Source organism: Puma concolor, unplaced genomic scaffold, assembly GCF_028749965.1.
Source record: "Puma concolor isolate L17-30 unplaced genomic scaffold, mPumCon1.1.hap2 unalloc_scaffold_26, whole genome shotgun sequence".
Lineage (NCBI taxonomy): Eukaryota > Metazoa > Chordata > Mammalia > Carnivora > Felidae > Puma > Puma concolor.
Window position 1 is genome coordinate 311,554 of NW_028240232.1, and position 27,312 is coordinate 338,865.

At 49.2% G+C, this 27,312-nt stretch overlaps 2 protein-coding genes across 2 annotated transcripts in view; both read left to right on the plus strand.

Moving 5' to 3' along the window:
• Positions 1 to 3,311: 3,311 nt before the first annotated feature.
• The window catches only part of LOC147571472 (uncharacterized), a 32,787-nt gene continuing 8,786 nt past the window's right edge, over positions 3,312 to 27,312 (plus strand). The window contains exons 1-9 of the mRNA XM_086696356.1: positions 3,312 to 3,553; positions 4,961 to 5,024; positions 6,834 to 6,926; positions 9,748 to 9,980; positions 16,403 to 16,467; positions 18,244 to 18,352; positions 19,174 to 19,306; positions 21,722 to 25,535; positions 26,055 to 26,153. Coding sequence (XP_086552482.1) covers positions 3,312 to 3,553; positions 4,961 to 5,024; positions 6,834 to 6,926; positions 9,748 to 9,980; positions 16,403 to 16,467; positions 18,244 to 18,352; positions 19,174 to 19,306; positions 21,722 to 21,979 — 1,197 coding nt within the window. The 3' untranslated portion in view covers positions 21,980 to 25,535; positions 26,055 to 26,153. The remainder of the gene's footprint in view (positions 3,554 to 4,960; positions 5,025 to 6,833; positions 6,927 to 9,747; positions 9,981 to 16,402; positions 16,468 to 18,243; positions 18,353 to 19,173; positions 19,307 to 21,721; positions 25,536 to 26,054; positions 26,154 to 27,312) is intronic.
• The window catches only part of LOC147571473 (leucine-rich repeat-containing protein 37A2-like), a 50,541-nt gene continuing 48,757 nt past the window's right edge, over positions 25,529 to 27,312 (plus strand). Inside the window, 1 exon segment of the mRNA XM_086696358.1 lies at positions 25,529 to 26,153. Within this exon segment, the coding sequence (XP_086552484.1) occupies positions 26,023 to 26,153 (131 nt within the window). The 5' untranslated portion in view covers positions 25,529 to 26,022.

Here is a 27,312-nt window from a genome sequence, read left to right on the forward strand (position 1 = left end):
TATGTATACTAGGCGCTATCACAGTGTCCTGCCTGGAACCCACCACCTGAGAGACCAGCATATAACTGCCACAGCTACACTGCAGCTAGGGTGATTAGGGTGATCAGAGCTATATCGTGCAGGCACCAAGGGCAGTTATACCGTGAAGTGGGGGGAGGGCAGGAGACAAGGGGATGAATTCCATCTGGTGGCGCCACCCACCGTGCGTTGTGCCAGGTACTTTCAAACATGTGATTTCACTTAATCCTTGTAAAAACCTCATAAGGAAAATGAAGGTCAGAGCAGTCAAGTAACTTACCCAAGGATGCACAGCATGCCACTGGCCCCACTCGGGCCTCTCTGATAGCCAGACCTGATGGCTTTCCAGTATACCAGAGCGTACTAGGACTACTTGCCAATTAAGGAAACGGGGCTTGGAGAATTCAAGTAGCCGGCCAAGGTCAACAGGTGGCAGGGGGCTGAGCCAGGATCTGAACATAGGTCTTTCTGATGCCTTGATGAGCAACTGTCAAGGTTTGGGGTTCTTCCTGGCCCGCTGTCCTCTGGGTCCCAGTGTGGAGGGAAGGAGACAAGGGAGCCTGTGCCCTTGACCCCCTGGCAGAGAGACCTAACCATGTCCATGAGCACTCAGGCCCCCTGAGGCTGGCTGATCCCCAGTGGTTGTGGACGATCAGCCAGTGCAGGTGTTGGTTTCAGTGGGGAGGACCGCACTGGTCCTCTGCTCTTACCTAAGGGGCCCTTTCCACTCTCCAGCCCCAGCCCTTGGCTCTAACAAGGCTTTGGAGACCCCCGCTGCGACCCACCTCTCCCGATTTAAAAAAAGAAAAGATAGTAAATATCGCCTCTCAAACTGTGTGCTATTTTCTTAAAAAGCAGGGGCAGACAAAAAGGCCCCACCAATTTCTGCCTTGCCCTGGGCCCCATAACCACAGCTCCAGTTGGGGGACGGTGGAGGGGGGGTTCCGTCCCAGCACCGTGGGTGAGCAGGCAGGGGCCAGCCCGGCCTGGGTTGCCAACCCCCTAATCCCTCTCCGGTGGAATGTGCTTGATTTCAGGAGGCTAAGGTTTTGGGGTGGGGGAGCTGCAGAAGTCCCCTTGAAAAAGCCTAACGTTCAGGCAGGCTGTGGCCCTGCTGTTTGACGGTTCTTGATGGATGAGCCCCCGACCCTCTTGTCGAGCCTCCTTGTCCCCCCTCCTCACGCACCCCCCTCACTCTGTGAGGTCTGGCTTGTGCAAGGAAGCCTGTCAATGTTGGGACACGTTGGCCCCATGGCCTGCAGCGGGACGGAGGCCTCTGAGGGATGCCTGCTGTCTGGCCCTCTCCTCAGAGAGCTCCTGTAGCCCCCACGCCTCAGGGTTTTGGGCGCTTCCCTTTCAAAGCTGCAAAATTATTGCCATTAATGCCGCTTGTCTCCTGGAGGCACTCAAAGTACAGCGAAGGGGCCCGGGATGTGGAGGAATCGGGGCTGAATCTGGATTATATGCGGGGTTGACTTGGCGGGGTGTTGAGTGGGGGGTTTTGCCCTGGAAGGTGGCTGTTAGGATCACCCTGGGACTGCGGTGAATTTAGCTGTGGACCCCTGTGGAGATGTGGTTCCGGCCTGGGGCCCTCTGAAGGAACCATACCGGAGGCTGGCAAGGCTGCGAACAGCCAAGTGGCAAGTAAGGTTTCTAGCCCCATCCTGAGAATGAGTGACTCAAATTTTGTGCCCCTGGCACCCGGCTTGCCTTATCCTGGACCCAAACCCAAAGCCCCATTCATCTCCAACGGAAAGCCTGCCTTGATTGCTCCCATACCCAGTTCTGAGACTCTGTGGATCCAAGGCACCCCAGAGGAGCCCATATGGACAGGCTATGCAGTCTGGAGAACTAAGTACCCAGTTTGTGCATCAGCACGTGCAGGTCCTGGGATGCCGGACTTAGAGGAACCACTTGAGTGGACAAGTACTATTCAAGGCAGCTCTCTGCCCTCCAGAGCCTGCAATCTCAGAGGGAAGCCAAGGCCAAGTACCCTGGACCAGTGCCGTCCTGACAGAAGCACAGCGGAAGCTACAAATGTGAGCCACGGATTTAATTTTAAATTTCCAGACGTCATATTAAACAAGGAAAAAGAAACAGGTGAAATTCATTTTAATAACGTTATCATTTCAACACGAATTAACGTGAAAAGGTATCCACATATTCTACGTATTTTTGCGCGAAATTTTGTGAAAGCCATTGTGTCTCTTACATTTGCAGCACGTATCAGTGTGTGTTAGCCACACTTCGAGTCCTCAATAGCCACAGGTGGCTGGTGGCTAGTGACCGCCATGTAGCTAGGGCTGTGGGGACGGCACCTTCCTTTCAAGGGGAGAAAACAACCAGATGGAACGCACCAAGGTGTGGCGAATTTGGGGGCCTTGGAGAGGGGCCTGCCTAGGGACTCCTTCTTGGATACTTTTCAGTCTGGATTGGCCTGTTTTGCCTCTTGGCACGTTGAACACAATCTGGGTCCTGAGCTCCGATTCCCAGACCTGCGCTTCTAGAACCCCTGTTTACAGGGCCTCATCACGTGTGTCACTCAACAGGCAGCGTGAGGTAGGGGAGTTAAGCCCCAGACAGGAATCAAGACATGTAGCTTCCCACCCCAGCTACACTTTGAACTCTCTGATATGGGTAGGTCATATCCCCTCTTTGGGCCTCAGTTTCTCTGATGGGAAATGAGTGGGTGGCTTGGTTATCAGTTCACTGTTTATGAAGGTCATTGAAGGAGATTTCTCCATGCCTCTCACTGCCCATGCCACACCTAAATCCCAGCAGACTCTTTGAATGGCAGAAATGAAGGGATGATACAGGGGCTCCTGCACGCTTAGGGCAAGCCCACGGGGCCATAGAATAGAGGCCTTTAGATTGGCACCCTTTGCCAAGGCCCACTAAGTTGCCACCTGCTAAACACAATCCCTGCCCCCCCCCCCCCCCCACACACACACACACACTGCCACAGCTTTGGTTAACTCATGGGTGTATATTGAGTCCTCCCATAAGCCGGATCCTCAAAGTACTGCCGTTCAAGGGGCTGAGGTGTTGAGGTAAGGCACTGTCTCCTGATATTCAGCTGGATTGATTCCTGAGGACATCCCCTGTAAGCCCACTGCCTCTCTAGCCTAGATTAGTTGAGCAGATTCATTGAGAGATACAAGCAGGTCTTTGTCCCCAAGAAGCTTATGATCTAACCCGGACACTGATTATCCATGGAGAGCCAAGACTTCCACGAGGTGAATGCTAAGGCACAGAGGAAGATAAAGACAAGAGGGTAGAGAGGCTGCTGCAGGATGGGTGGTCAGGAAGTCCGCTGCAGGACGGGCTGGGATCTGAGCCAGCTTGGAAGAGGTGATGGATCGGCCCAAGGAGCCACAGGCCCGCAGATACGAGAGGATGTGAACACACAATGTGTTTGGACCCCCCCACCCCCACCCCACCCCGGCCCAAGTGAGAGCTGTGACTCAAGCCCATGGTCAGGCAAGGAGGCAGAAGCTCTAGGTTTGGGCGCTCGTGATGGATCAGACCAGGAAAGGTGAGTTCCAGGCCAAGGAAGCAGTAGCAGGGAGTCACTGATGGTTCCTGAGCAGGAGACATGCATAAGGAGGCGTTTTAGGCAGGTGGATCTGAAAGCAATATGTCTAGAGAGGCGGGCAGGCTGAGGGGAGAAAACCGGAGGCAAGAAATGGACTCAGAAGGTCCCACGACAGTCACTGTGAAAGTCATTAACACTCAAATCTTGTGCGAAGCCCTTCATTCCCCTTCTCTTGAATCCTCTTTCAATTCAGTAAAAGGACAGGGAGTGTCCCCATCTAACAGATAAAGAAGCTGAAGCTCAGAGGAATGAATTGATTTGTCCAAAGGGTCAAGTTGGAAAATCAAACTCAGGCTGTCTTTATCAAATCCTGAACTCTGCCTACTACCCTTTGCCTCGATGGTCCGGGAAAATGGGAGCCCGAAAGGAAGAGACCGGAGATGACCAAGGAAAGCTCTTGGGGTGGGGGAGGTACGTTCAGAGGGAAGTAAAACCCCGTGGAGCCAAGCATCCCTCAAAAGTTGTCACACTCAAGTACCGACCTGGTACACACCTGCTCCCGCTGGTGCTGAGGTGCCCTGGCCGCTAGCTAGTGAGGCCACCCACTGGGTAACTTTGGGCACATAACCTCTCTGAGCCTCTGTTTTCTCGTCTGTAAATTAACATACCTGCACACAAGGGGCTTGGAAAGAATGAACGAGATCATTGGGGTCCAGACAGCAATCTCTCAGTCGGTCCCTCAAGTCTAAGTTAGGCCAATCGGTTCCTCCACGTGCTGGCACACAGGTCTCCTTGTCCCCCACGATGAACCAGGAGACCACCGCCCTCCCCCTGCAACTTCTCCCAAACCTTATGCCACCTCTGTCTTCCTCCGACCTCCCCTCCTCCCAAGCATACCCGCACATACACCTTGTTCCGTGGGGGCCCAAAGAGCTGAGGACTCAGAAGGCATTTCTCCAGTCTGGCAGAGGGCCCCCTAGAAACTGTGCTGATCCCCATGGGAATCACTTAGCAAGAGGAAAAGCCAGACCTTTGCCCTGGCTCTGCTCACAGGTGATGGGGTTAATCGGGAATTCTCTTTCCCTTTGCTCAGGGCTGTCGGTGAGGGTCTAGCTCCCTGATGACCTGGGGACACATTAGTCAGTGATAAGTGGGGCTTTCCAGCCCCTTTTATCCTGTTTACAATACATTGGCTCTCCTTGGACAAAACCCTGCTCCCCCCACCTCGCTCCTGGCTGTTATGGCTACATGAGACAATTTGCTGATGGACGGTCCATGAAGGGCAGCTTCCGTGGAGACCCCTCCCCACCTCCTGCAGCCCCCGGGGCAGCATCCCCTCCACCTGGTGGGTCCTGGAAGGAGCCACACATGCTTGGTGGTTTTTTTGTTTTTTGTTTTTTGTTTTAGCTTTGTTGCAGCCCCTGAATTCAGAAATGCCATCCTTTCTGTCTGCTCAGCTTTAATCGAGGGAGTTTGGGAGCAAACCCAGAGGCAATGAGATTATGTTTCTCTGGCTTTGGAGAGTGACTAGGGTTTTGTTGCTGTCCAAAGCAGAAGCCATCAGAGGCATCTTAACTTATCTGTGGCAAGGCCCTTTTTGGGTCAAAAGGCAGGATAGTACTACGTAGCCTGGACCTTGGCTCCCCTGTCCCACCGTCAGCTTGGCCAGGCATGTTCACTTCTCAAAGCTCAGCACACTTGTCTAGAAAACCAGGGTCCTGCCTCTCCCAGGTAGTTAGGAGCACAGAATGAGAACCTGCCGAGAAAGTCCTTAAGGAGGAGGCATTGTGTTCAGCACTCCGCCTCGATTTCAAGTGACAAGCCTTTCAGCAAGAGTGGCTCCTCTGATGCAGACAGCTTATAATCACCTAAAAGTCAACCTCAAATAATTCTGGGCCTCTGAAACGGCAGGCAAAGGTTCCAGCGTAGGTATGACAGCACATCTCTGTGTTTTAAGGATCTCTTGGGCATCATTCAAGAAGATGATGGAAAAGGGGAGGGAGTGGTTGAGGAGTGATAGGGTGTCTCGATGGGCTCTTATAGGCTGGTAGGGGAAGTGAGACATAGTCCCAGCTGACACAGGGGTGTGTGAACATCAGCACAGGTGGGATGGACAGTAGGGGCAAAGGGGGCTCAGGAGGAAACAGGACCAGAAGGTGCACTGGGAGGGAGGGGCAGAGACCAGGGTGGGGGAGCATAGGGAGCACTGACCGTTTGGGAGAAGGGCTAACAGAATTGCTCTATTCAATCTCAATTAGGGGGCCAGAGACACACAACAGATTCATTGGGTTTCAGAGATAAGAATTAAGTTCCATCAAGTTGGACAGATCACTTCCCTGCTTGCCAGGAATGCCCGGGGCCCGCTTCTCCATGCGTCTTATCTTTCGTGTATTTCAAGGTCCAGCTGAAATCTCGTCTCTTCTGGAAAGCCTTCTTTCATCATCCACATTCAAAGAGATCTCTTTCTTCTCTGCATTGTGGCAGAACTTAATTGTCTTCTCTGCGTCGTTGCCTTTTCATAAGCCCTGTACCCTGTCTCTCCATCTAGATGATAGACTTTTTTTTTTTTTTTTTAGATGATAAACTTTTTGAGGTCAGGGGGCTATTGCTGCATAACAAACGACCTCCAAACTCAGTGGCTTAAAATACCACCCATTTTGCTATATCTCTTGATGTCCTGGGACAGGAATTCAGGCATAGGCTCAGCTGGGTGATTCTTCTTTTCCATTCTTCTTCCTGGAGAGGTCACTTGAGGGGTTCAGCTGGTGGATGGACTGGTATAAAGGTTACGAGCTGGCTTCACCTACATGTCTGGGGCCTTGGCTGGAAGAGTTGGCTCAGTTGGGGCATGTTGAGTGAAGCACCTACACATATAGACTTTCCAGAATGATGGCCTTAGGGTAATTGGACTTCTTCCAAGGTGATTTGGGGTTACCAGCATAAGCCTTCCAAAGAGCTGGGTGGAAACTGCAAGGCTTCTTATGACCTGGCCTTGGAAAACCCAGAGTTTCTCTTCTGTCACATTATATTCATTAAACAAGTCACTAAATCCAGCTCAGATTAAAAAGGAAATGGAATTCGACTCCATCGTTTAATGGGAGCAAAAAATATGAAACCACCTTTATTCAACTACACGCTATAGTCCTAAGACCCAGGCAAGTAAAGTCCCTGGCCAAGGACCCAGGCCTCAGTGGGCCCCACACTTTGGAGTGCTATTTTTGAATCTTTCTAAACCCCCCTTCAGTGGAGGCAATCATTCTAGTCTGTTTCTCCTCTTCAGGGTACTCTCCAAACTCCCGTCCCATGCATGGGACTGACCAAGTGCCCTGAAAAGCTTCAGGGCCCATGCCTGTGGGTTGTCCAGGGAAACCTGGTGAGCATATTGCTTCTATCCACCAGCACAGTATTTCTTTTGTGGCATTGCATAAGATCAGGCTGCCTGCGTGGTAGTGACTTGCTGATTTGGGGTGATTCCCATTCACATTGGATACAAGATGAGTTCAGGATTCTGGGGTACTGACAGTCGACCATTGGCGCTTGGAGTTAAGCCACCTGTTTGGGTCTGTGCCATGGCACTTGCCGGCCTGTGTTCTGACCACAAGGCTGCCTCCACTCTACAACACACCAGAATAGTGGGGCTCCCCACCTCCACCTGGTAAGGGTGGTCATCCCACACCCACCACAGGCTTTGCACTGCAGGTCAGGCAGTGCTCCAGAGGTGGCCATGCCTATCTTCTGCTGGAGACCATTACTCTGCCAACTGGCTTTTACAATCAATGTCTTTCCCTTCTTTTGATCACTGTACTGACGCCACGAGCCTCTGGGTCAGTCTTAGGTAGGGCGAGGTGAGGGCCATGCATCCCTTACATGAGTGGGACTTCTCTTTTTGTTTCACCCATGCACCTGTAGCCTAACTACCCTTTGCCCTCTGCCAAATGGTTTCAGTATGTGGAAAGCAGTGTTGCAGTCAACACTGAAAGAGATCATATTCTAGGAAAGCTGTGATTAAGGCCTAACAAATTTCAAGAAAAAAAAAAAAACATAGTTGGAAGATATATTATTGTAAATTTATACTGAGTAATTCTGAACAGTGAATTATTATTCATATTTTCCTGCATACTCTAGGGAAAACGTGCCATTAGTGTCATCATCAATGAAGCACAGTGACAAACTTTGGGTCATTGGAAGTCAGCATTCACGTTCAGTGTGAAGGATGACGCAGCATCACGAGTAATAATGTAACTAGCATTAAATAAATAAATCAAGACTCGGTTCAGGTATCATCTCCTCTTTGAAGCCCTCTTGAATCCCCAAACTAGGCTAAGTGTCACTTCTCTGTCATCACACAGGTCCTAATTACCTCTATCCCACACTAGCTACATAGTATTCTAATTATTTCTGTAGATGGTTCCCTCCTGTGTAGATGTGTATATTAAAGAACTTCTATGGCAAGCTGATGTATGTTTTACTCATCTTTGTGCCCCAGTCCTTGCACTGTGCCTGATATGTAGTATGAACTCAATGAATACCTGTATGGAGAGTCATGGAAAGACACCACCGGACTAAGTCAGGTAGACTCTGGTGAGCCTAGAAAAATAGTTCTAGTAGAACAAAGGAGAGGTTGGAAGGCAAGCTACCCATAGAGATGTTGACAGGGTAGATCTGTTGTCTATGTGGTTTAGTCATAAAAGAAATGAGAAGTTTCAAGTGCAGCAAGATGGGGAGATGGAGTTTTCTTCTCTTTAGAGAAAGGCCATGTCCATATAAACACCTTAGAGACTGAGAAGCAGAGGAGAGGTCTTCTGGACCTCAGTACCCTTATCTGCCTAACCCACCTCACCAGGAAGCTGTGAGGTCCAAAGAAGAGCAAAATATTGGCATAAAAATTCTTTGAGAAAATTTAAAATTTCTATCCAACCTCTAAAGGCTTCTAACTACTTATAGAATTAAAAAAGAAACCTATAAATAAAAATCTAAGCATGACATTTAAGATCCCCCATGATCTGGCTCCAGCTCTCCTTCTAACACTATTACTGCCCCCAAGCCCCCTAAACCCAGCCACAGAAGGTCTATGTTCTTTCCCGCTTTTTTCCTTTTCTCAAGCTATCCCCTCAGCTTCAAATGCCCTTCCCTTCATCTCCATTAGGCCAACAAGATCAACATTTACAGAGTAGTGAGCTTGTGTAAGATACTGTTAAAACTCTATTGATTCTTGAAGGCCCCATTCATAGGCTGTTTAGTCCATGAACCCTTCTTGCTTTTCTCCAGAATATCAACTGTAGTACTTACTCGACCTGAAAATGTTGCTTGAGGGCGTGACTAACCCTCTCAACAGGCTATGAGAGAAGATGAGAGATTTGAGGGTTCTATTACTTGTATTCCTCCTCCAATATCCGTGCCTGGTAATAGCAGGTGCTCATTAATAAATATTAGAATAAGTGGGAAAATGTTAGGGAAAGAACGTACATGGGTGGACGGTCTCTTAGGACACAAGACTGGGTGGGCTCCAGGATACAGGAAAATAAAAGCATCAACTTGTCAAAGGAAGAGGAACATCTCCTCCCTTGGGAGGAACTGTAGATAAGCCTGGAGGGTGGACATGGGTTAGGTCCACGTGGAGAGACCGAAGCGTCCAGATCCTTCAAGTCTTAACTCAAATGCCACCTCCTACATTAAGTCTTTCCTGAATCTCCGACGGGGCTGACCCTAGCTCAGCTGTCTCTTTGGACTTTCTCCCTTGCAGCTGTTTATTTGTACCCCTATCTCACTTCCTTTCCTAGACTGCGACCTCTCTTGAGGGCAAGAGGAACCGGTTTCCCCACAGCACACAAGACACGGTTACCACTCATTCATTGGGAGTTTATTGGAAGGATAAATGGGGGGGGGGGGGAGTAGTAACCGGACATATTTGACATAGGAGATGCTTGCGCACAGGAGCCCAGCGGAGCGCAAGCTCCAGACCCACAACTGAGCAGTTTACTGGGAAGCAGAGCGAGAACAGCCCCCCCAAGCCTGCCTCCGCTGGGGAATGGCAGGAGTCCACCAGCTCTCCTGCAGCTTTGCTCTGAGGACCTCACGTCCCTACTTCTCCGACTGCCCTTGTCAACGCCTGACTCGATGCCGAAGCCCGCCCCCCTACCCACAACTATGCTTCCTCGTCCCCGATCTGCGGCAGTGCCTCTGACTACTCTTAGCCTTTTTGTCCGGGCCTCTTCTCCGTCGCCCTCCTCTTCTGTCTCCATCACCACCGGCAGGGCGCGCGCCGGGGCAGCCCTGGCCGGCAGGAGGGGGCGGGTCCTGCGACCGGGAGCCGGCAGCCGGAAGCCGGACGGGGGGGGGGGGGGGCCGTGAGGACGTGTTCCAGGGAAGCCAGGGCCGGACCCGGCGGGGCCGGCGACGTGGAGCCGCTGTACCAGCAAACGCACAAGTGAGGGCCGCGTCGGGGCACGGGCGGGGGCGCAGCCAGGCTGGGCGAGGCCGGCTCCCCTGGCTGGGGCCTCGGGCGCCCGCCAGTGTGGAGGCCGAGTCCTTCCGCCGGGGCGCTGCCGGGGGCGGCTCGGAAGTTCTGTCTCTGGCGGGATGCCCAAGTCGGCGGCGGATGGAGGGTCCGGCCTGATGCGTGGGGACGTTGGGCCGGACGGCTCATGGGATCTTCGAGGCCGCGACTACCTGCTAAGTAGACTAGGTGAAGGGAAAGTCACACTTACAGATGATAAATTGTTTGTCCAGCACCTGCCAACTCACTGCTCTAGGTTGGTAGAGATGGTGGGAGTCAGGGCCCCTACACCTAGTTTACTATTCACTTGGAGAGCCCAGGGACGTCCGAAAAAAATCTAAGGTGTGGCAGGATTGGATGGAGTGTAAAGGAACAATACAAACGGAATCTTCTTTAGTTTAGAAAGAGCCATCATTGAGCTAAGGTCGTCAGAATAAGTTTCATTGTAACTCACAGCTCCTAAATGACGTCGGCCCCAACTCTTGATTGACACTAATCTGTTGTTGCTGCTACACTTTTTTCCCTTTTCTTTTGATTTGGTTTATACCAGAGACCATAATGATGAAGTGTTTGGTTTGAGTGCAAATATAAAACCTACTTTGTAACAGTTTTAAAACGGAGCCCTTTAAAATAGGGAGCCCTATTCTCATATAAAAAGTATAAGAAGGGACGGGTCGCCTGTGTGGCTCAGTCGGTTGGACATCTGACTCTTGATCTCAGCTCACGGCTTGATCTCTGGGTGGGGAGTTCAAGCCCTGCGTTAAGCTTCAAGCTGGGCGTGGAGACGACTTTAGAAAAAAAAAATTTATATCTATATATATGATGGAACTTAAATAATCAGACCTGTGAGTCCATTGGAAAAGGAATGAAATAGAATTATTTTTGTGTTACTAAGAAAGGACAGATCTTTTAGTGTGTCTTTCCCCTGAAGTATTGAACCAGTCCTGGGAGTTCTGGTTCTAGACTTCTTTTTCTGATCTATAAAATGTTAGTTTGGAGCTCATAAACTTTGAGGCTCCTTTCAGCTTCATGATACTGGTGATTGAGTGTCTTAAAAGGAAACACACAATCCTGCGAGCGTCAGCAATTAACTTTTGCAGTTGCAGAAATTAATGATTGAGGCTGAATTGACACAACAGTAACTGAGCATCTTAATTTTACTGGAACTTTGAACCCACTTTGTGGTTATCTCTGGCCATGTCCCTGACAGTACGTTGGAATGAAATCAGTACTTGAAAGTTCTGTATCTTGAAAACTCCTTCTTAACTGCCTGAGCAATGAGTGGGGGAGGGAGGGGAGGTGAAAATCAGAATAAACATTTTATGCTTAAGTAATACTGCATTAGGATGAACTTTATAGATGAATAAGTGGCCAGGCTTCTATTTTTGATATTCAAGTGGTTGTAGAGGTGTCTATATTTGTCCCCTGTATAGTCTAGGATCACTCAGTGCCCTGGACCTTATTATCTCTAGAGATTCTTTGCGGTTTTAATTTTTTAAAAAATATTTATTTTTGAGAATTAGAGTGTGAGTGGGGGAGGGGGAGAGAGAGAGAGAGGGAGCTACAGAGTCCGAAGCAGGCTCTAGGCTCCAGGCTGTCAGCACAGAGCCCAAAGCGGGGCTCGAACCCACGAATCGTGGGATCATGACCTGAGCTGAAGCCGGACACTTAGCCGACTAAGCCACCTAGGTCCCTCTATCCCTAGAGCTTCCGATTCAGTAGGTCTGGAGCACAAGAAGCTCTATTTTTAACAAGCTCTCCAAGTGATTTTGGTGAGCAGCTGGGTGTGAAAACTGTTACCTTATCTGAAGACCAGTTTTTCCCTTTTTTTGATTTTGCCTTCTGGTGAGAGGCTAAATGTAGAAGCGGCAAGGTGGGTGAGGTGAAAATGACCAGATGGTTCCCACTACTTTTAAGTAAAGCAAAAACAACCACAAATGTTTGTATGATGCCGTAAAGGTTACACAGCAATTTCATATTGCATTTGGATCTATGAGCCTTTAAATAGTTGTGATTATTGATTCATGTGTGTACCCTGTTTTATCGGAGACTGAGGCACCAAGGAGTTAAATGGCTTGTTCCTGGTTCCTCAGCCAGTCCATAGTGGGACCAGAACTTGCAACCAGTATCTTTTAACTCTAAAACTGTTCCCTGCTCGTAGGGGTCAGAGGCAGCATGGATACAAAATAGGTGTATATGAAAGGATGAGAGTAGTTCCATGGACTTTAAAAAAGCAATTTCATTTCTACAGACTGGATTTGTTTGTTTGTTTGTTTGTTTGTTTGTTTTTAGTCAGCAACAGTGACCTTGTTTTCTTACTATTAGGTCTCTCTGCTTGGTGATGTCATTACCTAAGCCCACCACCGACCCCATGTTGGACAGGGCTAAGACTTCTGGTTTCTAGTGTCCACCTGCCCCCCCCTCCCCCGCCCGCCCCAAGTCCTGCCTGTGCATCACCTGTTCCTTACTGGCTTCAAGTGTGTTGTCTGAATTCCCAGGTCGGTTTAAAACAGACTTGCCACATAGTAGTCCCCCCTATGCCATGCCTGCTTGCTTTGTTGTTTTGCATTTGATTTCCTCCCAGGCATGAAATGTAGAGATTGGAATCATTTTCTTGGCCGTATCTCTTCTAGTTCATTCAGAGCATTCGGAGCTTAGGTGGGAGAAGTCAGTATTGTTTCCCTGCAACTTTAAAGTTTGTCCATTTTGGCTTAGAAAACGGTATAAGCCACCTGAAGGGTGTTTATAGGGTGAGTGTTGCCATCATCTCTCACCCTGTCCTCATAGACTTTAAAAATTGGAGGGGACTGGCAAAATCTTCCATTCCAACTCCCTTTAGTCAGGAAGACCCTTTATAAAACCCGAAGCAGTTCATGTACCCTGTGTTTAAACATGCAGGAGCTCTTTTTCTTCTTCCTTTTTTTCTTTTTTTCTTTTTTTTTAAGTTTAGAGAGAGAATGAACACGAGTTGGGGGGGCGCGCAGAGAGAGGGAGAACCCCAAGCAGGCTCCCAGCTGTCAGCGCAGAGCCCGCCCGACACGGGGCTCGAACCCATGAACCATGAGATCATGACCTGAGCCTACCAAGAGTCGACGCTCAACTGACTGAGCCACCCAGGTGCCCCCCTTCTTCCTTTGCTTGAAGAGAGAGAGTTCATAATTATTCTGGGGTTTTTGTGGGGAGGGGCAGGTTGAGCTGAAAGCTACCCTCTTGAATGGGGCTCTTGGTTCTGGCTCTCCCTTCAGGAGCCGCAGTGGAGAATGAGCCCATTCCTCTGCCTGTATGTCAGCTCTAGGTATTTGAAAAGCACCAGCTGCCCCATTTTAATGGAGGGTTTTTTTTCTCTTTTCTTTTTTCTCTTTTCTTTTTTCTTTTCTTTTCTTTTCTTCTCTTCTCTTCTCTTCTCTTCTCTTCTCTTCTTTTCTTTTCCTTTCCTTTCTTTTCTCAGAGGCTTATTATCACTAGCTCTTTTGACCATTCCTCTTCATGACTTGACTTCTAGACTCTTTCCCGATCATCCTCTTCATCCATCTTCCGTCAGGGGAAGTCTTTAATAGGGGCCTTTAACAGACAGCTCCCAGGATGGAATGCCACTTGATATTGTACATTGGGGACTTTTTAAAAAAGTCTTAAGTGGGAATGCTTTTCATCCCTGACAAATTTCATCTTACTATTTTAGCCTAAATGAAAATATTACTATTTGTTTTGTGGTACAACATCCTAACCTAGGCTCATTAGCACAGAGTGATGTGCAAATGTCATCAACGTAAGTTGGTTTGTTAAAAAATCTTGAACAAAACGTAGAGCTGAAGGCAGTCCTGTGGTAGAATGCTGGAAATCTTGGCTAGCATCCCTTGGGTACCATTATTTAGCCTGCCATGAAGCCCTCGTCCTTAAAGTTTAAAGTATTTGTCAATCCATGGGAGAAATGTACTATCTCATTATTTTGACTTTGCATTCTTCTGATTACTAGTCAAGTGGAATAATAGATATAGATATAGATGTAGATATGGATATAGATATAGATATAGATATAGATATAGATATAGATATAGATATAGATATAGATATAGATATAGATATAGATATAGATATGTTTGGGTTTTCTTTTCTGTCATTTGCTCTTTGCCCATTTTACAAAAGTGCTTTGACTTTTCCTGTTGATTTGCAGCATTTTTTAATATACTCTAGACATTAGTCCTTTCTTACCTGCCGCGGGTATCTTCCAGTCTCTGCCTGTCTTTTTATTTTATTTTTTTAGAGCGTCTTTGGTGTAGACAGGTGTTTTGTTTTAATGTAGTCAAATTGACGAGTCTTGTGGTGTGTGTGGTTTGGGGGACAGTATTGTTTTTTGCCTTGTTTAGGAAATTCTTCTTCAACCTGAAGTCATAGTATGCATTCCTGTATTTTCTCCAGAAAATTTTGAAGCCTTGCCTTTTACATTTGGGCTTTAAACCATCTTGCGTTTCTTTTTGTGTCTGGACTCTATTCTTTGCTCCTGGGTCAGGGTTAGGGTTTGTCTGTCTCCGCACTGCAATGATGTTGTTTTGTTTGGTTTTGTGTTGTTATTATGGCTTTGTCATAAGTCCTCATAGCAGGTGGACCAGGTCATCCCTCTCATACTTGATTCAGAGTTGTCTTGGATACTCTTTGCCCCCTGCCCCCCTCCCTTTTTTCTTCTGTTCCCGTTCCTGTCAATACTGCTAATTTTCACATTTGCTCTATGAAGCTGCCATTGACAACTTACCTCATGGCCTACGTGCAGGCCTTCGGTAAAATCCGAATTGTCTTCCCATCGGCGTCGCCGTGCAGTCCTCTTGCTGTCTCTGTGGTTACCCTGACCCAGATGTTGGTTAACTCAAGCTGTGTTCCTCCATCTACCTCCGTACCTCCACGTGCCCTCATTCTACACTATCAGGACCTATCTTACCGGAGGAGCAGTCTGGTCCCTCCATCTCTAGTGGTGATTTCTAGTTTCCTTTCAGGGCCGTGGGTCTTACCCAGGTGCGCTCAGACTCAGTAGAGCGCTGGCCTTGCTTCTGGTGCCGTGGTCATGTTTAGAGTCCGCAGGAAAGCCCTGGAAAAGACAAGACAGAGTTGAAACCCAGTTTGGGCTTCTGGCTTGCATTGGTAAATTTGGGTTCACAGATTGTGGTGCCCATGGTGGAGGCTGGTTGCTGACCTTTCCCTCAAGGGTTGGAGGTGATATAGTTGCTCAGCAGACTGCTTTCCTGTGGCTCTGATGTGAGAGACCGGAAGCACCAGGAGCCCGTTGTTGGGGTAGCATAGGCAGTATTCCAGAACTGATCGCAGACGACTGCTAGGAAGGGCTCTGGGGGTGACCTTGGTCAAGCCCCGAGGAGCCTCCGGAGAGCACGCTAGGGCCCGCCACCTGAGACCACGCTGGCGAGCCAGGGTACGGTGTCGCATTTCCCAATGAGGTGGCACTCGCCTGGGATTGCCAGGGAAAGGCCTTTACTGGACGGGACATCCCCGTCTTTCAGGACCTTCCTCTGATAGTTTTCTCGCACTGATCGCCTCATCCCTTCTCCCCTCCGACCCCTACTCGCTTCCGGGCAGGCCCACCTGCTTGTAATCCACGTGCCTTTTTGCCGATCCTTTTCTTCATCTCTTCCCTCATCAGGTCAAGCTTCCGTCTTCAGAGTGCTCTTTAGAACTCACTTGACGCCACCGGGTTCCGCCAGCTTTTACTCTTATTTTCTTACGTTTCCTTGGCACCACGCCACTGCGCGGAGCCCCTCGGCTTCCTTTTTGTTTACACTTACATGTAGTGATGTTCCCCTAAATCTTCTTGGGACTTGTCATGTCTCTCTGGCCTGTCGTTCCTAATTACATTGTTTCTCAAGGACAAGGATTATATCTTTCTTGCCCTTTGACTCTCCCTAGTACAGACCAGCGCTCAGCACATCGGGTCAAAGAACAGAGAGTGGGATTGGCTGGGTCCGGATTGAGGTTTATCACTTGCTGTGTGACCTTGAACAAGTTACATAACCTTTCTGGGCTTCGGTTGTCTTATTTATAAAACGAAGATGATAATGGTCCTTTCCGCATAGGGTTATTGACTTTGCAGAATGTCTCCGATGTGGCAGGCACTTAGTAAGCGCCGCCTGTTAGTGTTACGAAGTAAGTTAGTGTTCTTATTAATATTCATGGTAAAATATTAGAAACCGGGCCAAAACATGTGGCCTCAAGTGCCACTTAACAAAGTTTACAGTTCAGTGATGCTGTCGATTTAAATCAGTTACACGTTGGCATCAGAAAGTTTGTCTTTCCTGACCGAAGCACTGTCGATGACTCCTGTCTCACTCATTTCCTCTCTCTTCCTTGGATAGGCAGGTCCACGAGATCCAGTCTCACGTGGGACGCCTGGAGACCGCGGACACGCAGTCTCTGCACTGTGAGTAATTAACTATGGAGAGCAGAGTCCTTTCTCCCGATGACACGATGCTAATGGGCTGGGTTTCCTGACCGCCTTGCTGCCTCAGGGGCTTAATGATTCCATGCCGAAGGAGTTCTGTTGTTAGGGGTGGACAGAAAAACCCTCTGGCAAAGCCTCTGACTTCTCTCATTGCGCCCCGTGGAATCCCACAGGCCTTATCCCCCATTACCCCTCAACTCACCCTGACAGGGCCCTGTGGGAATGGACCTCCTCTCCTCTGTCTTAATCTAATTACCGAGCCCTGGGAGGAATGTACTCCGTACAAACTCAGAGATGTTTAACTGGAATTGGTCATTTCTTCTGAGCTGAGAACGGTGGCTTTTTAGGAGGATTATTCAGAAACGAATAGCAACATTAATTAGTGTAGTTCCCACACTGTGGTTTCATTTGAGAAGAGTGCTGCTTTCTGTTTTACAGTTTTCTGTTGGCCAGAAAAGGTCCTTTCTCTGAGCTGGCCACAACAGATGCCACTGGTTGCCCACACGTTGCTGAAGCCACCCGTTCACCTCCCCACCTGGCTGTCCTCATGCCCTTTTCTGTTTGCTCATGCCTCCTTTTCGGAGCATCGAAAGCATCTCTTTTCTGGGTTCTGTGCCCCACCCTGTTCTAATCTAGAGTGCATATGTTAGCTGCTGCAGGTTGGCCTAGGAGGGTCACATTGCTTCTTTACTGTCGTGTCTTTATTGGGCAAGAAGCAATCTGGGTACCTTTTTTTTTGGTTAATGTTTGTTTGTTTGTTTGTTTGTTTGTTTGTTTATTTATTTATTTGAGAGAGAGAGAGAGCACACAAGCAGGGGAGGGGCAGAGAGAGAGGGAGAGAGAGAGAGAGAGAGAGAGAATCCCAAACAGGCTCTGAGCTGTCAGAGACCCTGGTGTGGGGCTCGATCCCACGAACCGTGAGACCGCAACCTGTGCTGCAATCAGCAGTCGGGCACAGTCGGATGCTTAACCGACTGAGCCACCCAGACGCCCCCCTGGGTGCCCTTTTTGTACGCGGTTTAGTTCCTATCCATCTGCTTTGTTTGCCTTCCCAGCAGTCTCACTGTCACATGATTAGAAATGGAAAAGAGGCCATGTTGACTGTTTATCAAGAGGGATAAGGAAAATGACTGTATTTATCATATCTTTACCTCTGTGGATTCTTTCCTGGGCCTTTCCTAGTGATATTCAGTCTATTTTGGGGATTCCAGCATCAGCCTGCCCGTCCTTATGGAAAGCCTCAAGGGAGCTCTTCCCTGTGTTTCACACACTAATCTTCCCCTTTGTGCTTTTTTTTCTTTTAACCTCATTACTGTAGGGAATTCAATTGGCAGCCTTCTTACTAGATATTTCTAACTCGTATCTGAGAATAATCTCAAAGGAAAAGAGACCTCATTCTGTTTCAGAAGATACTGCATTTTGCTTAAAATATTTTATTTGGACAACCCAAATATTCATTGTATTTTCTAAAGGCAGGAAATGTATTTCTACAGACTTATCTGTAGCTTTTTAAACAATTGGCATTGCTATGACATTAACAGCTACATGTATATATGCGTGTGTGTGTTTAGAGCGACATTTACAGAATCCGTATCACTTGAATTTTTTTCCATTATTCAGTACGATATGCGTTTTTCTCCTTTTCGAATGGGTTTCTTTGAATTTATTGGATATGGAAAAAGACATGTTTATTGTATCATTCTAATTTAAGCTGTCTCTTTTCCAGCAATTACTCTTTTTTTCTCTTTTGTGCAGTAGTAGAAAACGAAATCCAAGCAAGCATTGACCAGATATTCAGCCATCTAGAACGTCTGGAGATTCTGTCCAGCAAGGAGCCCCCGAACAAAAGACAGAATGCCAAACTGTGAGTGTTGTGACGCCTCTTGTCCAGGGGAGGCTGTCAGATATTCTGAAAATCCATTTACACATTGAAAAACTGAGACTCTGTGAAGATGGAGTCCCTCTAAAGGGCACGGTTTCGTTTCAATGATATTTCCTGAAAATAAAAAGCCTGTGAGGTTAGGGGCTCAGAAGCCTGTGTCTCCTTACATTGGGTCATTTTGAAATTTTGCCTCCAATACCGTTTTTCTGGCCAGACCCGTGGCCTTACTTGAAGCCTCCAGCAGCCAGGGAGGTGTGCACTGCCCTCTGGTTCCTGCTGCATTCTTGGATTGAGATGAAATCTTGCCCTTAATCACTTCAGTCAGCCGATTTATAATGAAATAACTGATCTAACATTTGATACTCCGCCATGAAATTCAAATGAAAACCCTCACCACCTCCAGCCCAGCCCCTGCTCCCAAAAGTTCTTATGAAACTTTGTTGTTGCTTTACTCGAAAGGTGCCCTTGGGCTCCTTCTTGAAAAGCGATATAATCCATGGCAGGTCAGGGAGAGGTCGTTGAGCCTGCTTCCTGTCACCTGTTCCCTGTCATGCATCCAGAATCAGAGACCAGCAGATGCTTAAGTAAAGCTGTTGGGATCTCTTGTGCTACAACCGTACTTTAACCACAGGCCGCTTCTTTGTTTTCAACATCAGTGATCAAAATCAGATCATTTTGGTGGGGACAGCATGCAGTGGTGTAGGGAGAAGTAAGGAAGCATCTTTCTTGAATACGAAGGCTGGCCGCTCAGAATGTGCGGCCCTGGGTTTCTGGAATGTAATCTCTGTCTCCATCAATTCCAGTCGTGTTGACCAGTTAAAGTGTGATGTCCAGCACCTGCAGACTGCTCTCAGAAACTTCCAGCATCGGCGATACGCCAGGGAGCAGCAGGAGAGACAGCGAGAGGAACTTCTGTCTCGAACCTTCACCACTAACGTAAGCCAGGCTCCTGGTTGGGGGGCGGGAGGGGGTGGGGGGGCAGTGTCCACAGGCACTCGGCAGCTCGTCGCCACTGAAACTCGGGTCCTGGAGCTTCATCTTTGTAGGGGGTGTCCGCAGCCGATCGACTGGAAGTAACAGTGGGCTTTGTGCCTTGCCACAGACACTAGACCTAGACAGGGAACCTCCTTCTCTAACACGAAAACCCGAAGTGGAAGCAGTTAAAGTGAAGGAGTGGGCAGGGGTGAAAATGACCTGGGTTTGACTGAGAGGTGGAAGTTCCCATGGTGGAAACGGTTTCTGATCAGGTAGAGACAGATGATGAGAACGGAAACCATTTGTCACGAGGGGCAGCATTTCAAAGCTGCCTGCAGGCACTTGCCACCGTGCTGTGTATGTGTGTGGTTCCCGTGTCAGATGCCTTAAAATGTTTTTGCCCCAAATCTGAGCAGCAATTTGGAGGAATTTGTTAACAGGTCTTTTGTTTTGGATGGATTGCTTGACTTGAGCCTGTTCGAAAGTGGCCTGGTTGGTGTGCATGTTTGGTTTTTGGGAGACCCTTGCCCCTGCCCCTCGGTCTTAATAGGATCCATTCCTGCACATGGCTGTTGATGGCTAGAGGACACACTGGCCTTTTTCAGGTCCCTTATAATGTATTTCCACCAAGTGAGGTGGGTTTTGGGTTGTTTTGTTTTAACAGAGAGGTTCATTTTCTAAAGAGGTCTTAGCTCTCTAAGCCTGCCCTCAGAATTCAAATCAGCCCACGTTTCACAGATGCTTAAGTCTCTCTGCTGTGTCCACACTTGCGGCAAATTTCCCCGAGTGTTTCAGAATGTGCCTGTGTAGTTTCTGCTTCTCTAGAGTAAGCAGTCAAGTAACACTGATTAACAGTTCAGAAGTGTGATGAGGACGTGTTGGAGGCATAGTGGTAGGCGCAGCTGTCTGTCTTCCTTCCTTCCTTCCTTCCTTCCTTCCTTCCTTCCTTCCTTCCTTCCTTCCTTTCGGTAGTTTCAAGTTTTCATAGCTGCCTTTCAAAAGTGTAATGAACTCTACAACATGCCAAAAGGTGTGTGGGCTTTTGATCACTATGGCATTGGGTACTCAGACCTCTTTTAGGTCAGGGATGGTCGCTCAGAATTCTTTTGTTTGCATATCAGCTCGGTGCGGTGCTCTGCACGCAGTGCCCCTTAATCAAAGTTGACTTTGCCAAATGAACTTCTTGCCGGTCACTCTGTGAGCTGGAACTATGGTATGTTTTTCTGAGTGATAATGCCCAATTAGGTCTACCCTTTCAGGCGGAAGGGTAAGAACGATTTGTATACAGAAGGCACTCAATAAACGCTTGTCGAATGAAGAGAAGCCTCTCTTTGATTCGTTCAAACACTGGAGTCTTGTGACCCACTGAGCATTAGCTGTATGCAGAACATTGTTGAAGATGCTTGTGAAAGTAAAGCTTGTGAAAAAGTGAAAAGCTGTGGTCCCCGCCTGCTTCTCGAAACGCTCCCGTGTTAGCAGGGGGCACTGAGAGCAGGTGCATGAAAAGTGATTCTGAACGTATGCAGCAAGGAAGAGGTGGTTGAACCTCTTCGTGGTGATTGAAAGAGGGGAGAATGACCGGGCATGGCAGAAGAATGTGCGATTGTCGGGAGGCGGGAAAGAAGGGAACTATGGCCAGTCCTGACTGCCTTCTGTATCCAGTCCGCTTCTGGTGTAAACTTAGAGCCCTGAGGCCAGTCTCAGTGTTTCTTCCCACAGGATGGTTAAGAGGGCCGGCTCTGCACTCAGTAGTGAGATACAGGCCCCGCTGGACTGAACAGCTCTGTGTGATCTTAGACCTCTCTGAGCTTCAGTTTCTTCACCTCTAAAATGGGGATAGTACAGTAACTGTGTTATAACGTTAGGATAAGGATTAAGTGAGCTTAGGGTAATGGGCATCAGGGTGGAAAGTACTTGATCGGTGTCAGTTTTTTTCTTCCTTCATTTCTTTACAGCCCTTTCTGGACCGCTGAGGAGAATTGTCCCATCCCGACTACCCATTAGGCCTTCGTCTCCTTTGTCCTTAGTCAGACTCCGTCTAAGTGCAGCGACAGCTGTAGATAAAACAGCTGCAGAACAAAAGCAAACCTGTAATACTGTGTTAAGGGAAAGCCAAGGAAAGGAACATTTGGAACAAGCTAAGTTAATAGGGGAGTAGTCAGAGAAAGCCTTCAGGAGAAGCCCAGCAAGACCTTGCAGGACTGATGTTCCTTCTTAAGTGGTGGTCATGGTGGAGAGGCAGGAATTCACAGGCCGTGTGCATCTGGCTGTCTCTCTGGCTTGGCCTTGGCCGACAGGCGGAGCAGTCAGACCCGCTGGGACCCCAGGAGCTGACCAGGCGGCAGAGCTAATCCTGTGCCTGCGTCTCTTTCACAGGACTCCGACACGACCATCCCAATGGATAGCTCGCTGCATTTCAACTCCTCCCTCCAGAAAATTCACCATGGCATGGACGACCTCACCGGAGGCGGGCACAGTATGCTGGACGGACTGAGGGCCCAGAGACTGACCTTGAAGGTGGGGGCTTTTCTGGGGGACAGGGAGGAGGCCCTTCGTTCTGGCCTCATCCACCAGTTGGGTACCCGCGTTGACGTCTTGGTTACGTATCCTCGCGTTTTGTTACTTTGGTGGTGAGACAGAGCCCTGAGTCTGGGGTCCTTTCTTTTGGCGCTGAAGTATGAGGAGTCCACAAGTGACCACCTTCCCTTCGCCCGCAGCTGCTACTTGTGCTTGCGACGAACCATAATTTGGCATCACTTGGTATCTGGGTCTTTTTCCGTTTACTGAACTTACCATGAAAGTGGCTGCTACGATAGGCACCACTGAGACCAAGAAATCCCACAACTGCCGAAATTACAGAATGCACGATTCTGAGAAGGCACACGTGGCCACACGTGGCCCCTCGCCCTCACGTGGTTTCCCGGAGAGCCCCTCCTGCCGACCACCTGATAGCCGAGACCTTTTGTGCTCTTTAAAAAAATTTTTTTTTTCAACGTTTATTTATTTTTGGGACAGAGAGAGACAGAGCATGAACGGGGGAGGGGCAGAGAGAGAGGGAGACACAGAATCGGAAACAGGCTCCAGGCTCCGAGCCATCAGCCCAGAGCCTGACGCGGGGCTCGAACTCACGGACCGCGAGATCGTGACCTGGCTGAAGTCGGACGCTTAACCGACTGCGCCACCCAGGCGCCCCTACACCTCCTGGTTTCTAACGGTCTGGACTTAGGACAGGGCATGGCTGGGATGGGTCACCTCTGCTCCATGATGCTAGAGCCTCAGCCGGAAGATTCCACGGCCGGGGAGGAGAATCATCTGGAGATTCACTCCCATGTCTGGTGCTTGATGTCCGCTGCGCTCCTTAGCTGGGGCTGTCCACTGGAACGTCTACACAAGGCTTCCTCGCAGCCTCATGTTCCAAGAGTGAGTGGCCCGAGAGAGAGAGCCAGGTGGGAGCTGCATCCTTTCTGTGGCCAAGCCTTGGAAGTCACAGGACATCTTTCTGCAGTCTCAAGCCTCCCCCCCACTCCCCCACAGTGTGTCATCCATCAGCCACAGTGTGACGAAAGAGCAGGTGGGGTGGGATAAACCCATGGGTGTGGCCATCTGAGGGAAGCACAGTCGGCCACACTCCCCTTGAACAACGCGCCCATCTAGCTCACAACAGTAAAATACTCAAACTCTGTCGCCATAGGTACCAGGTAGCATCTACTCGCTGGGGGAAGCAATGGCACCGAATCCCTGGATGAGTCAGATTTGACCAGGTGCAGCTTGGGAGGAAGGTCTCCGAGGGAACAGTGTGAGCAAAGGGGTGTGCCCTAGTGGGGGCAGGGCTCGGGCTTGGGCTTGAAGGCCAGGTACGGGGTATCTGAAAGCAGGTTCATTACTCTCTGCCCTGCTCCGTTCCCCACCCCTCTGCACAGGAGAACGTCCCTCTGTGTGCTCAGACGCCCCTGAGCTCGGGGGCAGGATGGCCCTGAGCAGCAGAGGCTGGCAGGATGGGGGCCGCCCCGGCATCTTGCCTGTCTCAGACCCTGTGCGGCAGCCTGGGAAAGTCCTGGGCTTGTCTCTGGGCGCGGGGGTGGGGACGGGGGACGGGTACCCTGTGCCACGGCAGGTCAGTTCAGTGGGCTGACACTTGGGGCTGAGATGAAAACGTCGGGTTCCAAAGCCCAGAACAGAGGGAAAGTGGAGCTGGAAGGGGTCCCTAGGGACCACCACGGCTGACCTCAGGGAAAGTGACTTGCCAGGGATCATTCAGCCAGTCGGTAATGGTCGGTCTGGAATCAGAGTGGAGGTCACCTACTCCCGGGCCAGTGTCCCGCCATTCCTGCTGCCTGTGGGCCACCTCCCCGGGCCATCTTGGCCTGGTGCTAGTTTGTGGCCCTCAGCCCAACTACAATCCCCTGGCCTGGCACTGTCCCATATTCTCGCCAGGCACAGCTAACTGGGGTGGCAGGAGCCATACCAAAGGCTTTTCGGATTTGAGGGCCTCTCCCGAGCCCCTCAGATACTGACGTGAACTGGCACACACATTGCCGGCTTGTGATGTCCCGTAGGGGACGCAGACGGCGGTGGACAGAGCCCATGACCACGGCTGGAATGGTGGGTTCCAGAGCGAAGCCTGGCGGTGGGTGTCATTCTCCCCGTTACCCACTGAACTATATCTCATCCATCCAGAGTCAGTTTCTATGGCAACAGCAGAGTCCTTACCCATCATTTTCATCTGTAAAGATCCACCCCAGCTGCCTGAGGCCGGGCTCCTTGCCCAGCTGCACACCGGGCCCAGCTCCGCATCCCAGGTGTAATGGTGAATCGGCAGCCTGCCAGCCGGGACCTCCTGGGAGGTGCCTGGTAACCGGCATAGCCCTTGAAAATGACCGCATAATCACTTCTTAACCGGGTTAGGAACTTGCTTCCAGTGGCCCCCTCTTGCTTCTGCGTCAGTCACCTCCCTCTTCTCCTCTGGAGCTTACCATCGAAGACCTCCATTCCCTTCTGCCCAGCCTCCAGAGCAAGATAATGCTAATCGAGGCTGCTCCGAAGCCAGCCGCTAACCTGCTAACCCCGGGGAGAGGGGAGCCTCCAGTCTTTGCCCCCCGGGTACGCTCAGGGATGAAACCCCGCCTCCGTGGCCCCAGGGCCAGAGAGCACTCTGTGTGTGGTCCACGCACCCCACCCGCCAGCCCTGTTGTCAGCCTTGGCGGGGGCGCTTCCCCCTCTAACCACCACCACCTTGACAACCCAGTTCCAAGCCCACGCCCGCCAGGAAGTCTTCCTTTCTACACCGCTTTCCTCTGCATCCTCTCTGCATGCCTGTATTTGGTTTCTGCAACATAGCTCGGGGCGCCTGGGTGGTTCAGTCCGTTGAGCGTCCGACTTCGGCTCAGGTCATGATCTCACGGTCTGTGAGTTCGAGCCCCGCGTGGGGCTCTGTGCCGGCCGCTCAGAGCCTGGAGCCTGTTTCGGATTCTGTGTCTCCCTCTCTCTCTGCCCCTCCCCTGCTCATGCTCGCTCGCTCGCTCTCTCTCTCTCTCTCTCTCTCTCTCTCTGTCAAAAATAAATAAACATAAAAAAAAAATAAAATCCTAACAGCTTCAGGATCTTTCTGACCTTGAAGAAAGGGCAAATGAAGATACTGTGCCACCACTTCAGAAGCAGAGCCTGAAATTCTTCTGTGCTTTAGAGGTGGTGTTGCCATCCTATGAGTGCCGGAGTCCCGGAGCTGGCATGGCCGAGGAGCCTTTGGATAACCTGGAGGAAGGCCCGTTTACGGTGGGGGTGGGGGTGGAGGGGAGGCAGAATCCCTCTTTCTCTCTAAAAACTCATCTTTTCAGATTCATCATCCAGCCCTCCCCCTTGCTAAGCTCCTAAAGCCCTAGGCAGAGTTTTTCTGGCCTACGGTACAGGCTTTTATCTCAGGCAATACCTGAAAGAACCTTTAACTTTAAAATTCTAAAGCTGACTTTCTGCCAAGAAGTTTAGGAGGAGGGAAGTAATGTTTTTCCCATTTTTGGTTAAGAATTCGCCTTGTGCTAAAATAGTCCTTCAAATACATATCTCTTGCAGCCTGCAGTGATCCCAGCAAAGTGATCATCTAAAGACTTAAATAAACTCTTGTGTGAATGTTGAGTCCTTTGCCTCCTATCAAAGGGCTGGAGTGTAAAGAGTCAAATACAGATGCCTAGAAAAGGTATTCCCATTGGTACTGTGTTTTCTCCCAGTGCCTACAGCACTTAGGCTTAGGGTTTTCCGGGAGGGGCAGGGCTGTTAGCAAGGCTAAGGGAGTAAGGCTCCCTTGGGTGATGCCCAGGAAGAGACCAGGCGGTCATGTGCACTACCACCGAACCTTTCTCCCCATGTGACTCCAGCCCTTGATGCACAGGAGAGTAGGGTCTGCAGTAGGGTCTGAAACTAGAGTTTCCGCCTGTCCATTTGAAATCTACGAGCGATGTGAGATCTGTGCCACTTTCTTGGCTTGAGTCTCCCTTTTGGTACTTCCAAAACTTCTGGAGTAGATCAGGGCAGTCAAAATGTGCCCTGCCAGGATATACCTACAGCAGAGTCATTCAGCCTTGTGTTGTGCCTGCCCTTACTTGCTAAGATAATGAACGACGAATCATGGATGTATTTTCACCTTTACACATATAACCCCCAAATCAGTTATCATTCAGATAGGCATGTTAAATCCATTTGTTTTGGTTGGATGCAGGGCCATTATCATTTCTTATGAAAAGGCGGACAGTCCAGAAGCTTGCTATTCAGAAGGCTGTGTCAGATGCATTCCAGAAACTGTTGATTGTGATTTTAGGTAAGACTTACTTGATTGTCCTTGCAGTATATCAGTTTCAACGAGCAAATAAACTCATTTTGAAAAGTTAATTGGATGAAAACACTTCATATTCTTTTATTCACCAAATGCTTTCAAAGCAGTAGTCTCAAACTTGTTCTTTGTGGCATTTGTGAGAAAAATGACCACAAATATTTTTGTCCCCAGTATATAGATATACAGTGATTTACCTCTGTCCACACAGAAAGTGTTTGACCCAGTCTTCTTTCTTGATTGTTTGCTCATAACACAGAATGCTATTGTGAGTATAAGCTTTGGGGGCACGTGTGTGGCTCAATCAGTTAAGCGTCCAATTGTTGATTTCAGCTCAGGTCGTGATCTCACGATTTGTGAGATTGAGCCCCATGTTGGGCTCTGTGCTGACAGCGTGGAGCTTGCTTGGGATTCTTTCCCTACCTCTCTCTCTGCCTCTCCCTGACTCTCACATGCCATGTGCTCTCTCTCTCAAAACAAAAAAAAACAAAAAAAACAAAAAAAAAAAAAACCTTTGAAGCTATGGACGTCTGGTGTTGAATCTTAGCTCTGTCTCCTAGATTTCTTATGCAATTTTAGGTTTTATAGTCAGATTTGAAGTATTTAATCTCTCTACGCTGCAATTTCTCTATCTGCCAAGTAAAGGTAGTAATTCAACTTACCTCATGGGGGATGAATTGTAAGAGCAAATGAGATGATGGAAAAGTTTAAAACTATCCCTGAAACATGGTAAGCAGAGAAAATATGTTAACTTGTTATCATCGTCTTCCTGTTGGAGAATTTATTAGATTATGTTTTTGGAATCCATTCAGCTTCAGTTTTTGTTTTTGGCACTGACCTATTGGGTGAATATGATTCTTATATTAGGGTCAGCTATATTTTTGTGAACCTTGAAAGTGGTCAGGCTATTGAATAGCATCGATTGTGTTCTCTATTGCGTTCTACAATGGTGTGAATGTTACAGGCTGTGCTCCAAGGGAACTTTATAATTAGTAATGAGTCCCCAGACAATCGCCCCCCCCCCACCCCGCCCTCGCCGCTTCACAGTCTTGCAGGCTTAGAGACTAAGAAAGCCTAGCTAAGTTTCAGAGGCCTTATTTGCCCATAAGAGTTGACCCTGGATTGGTCTCAGGCTTCCAGCCTGGAC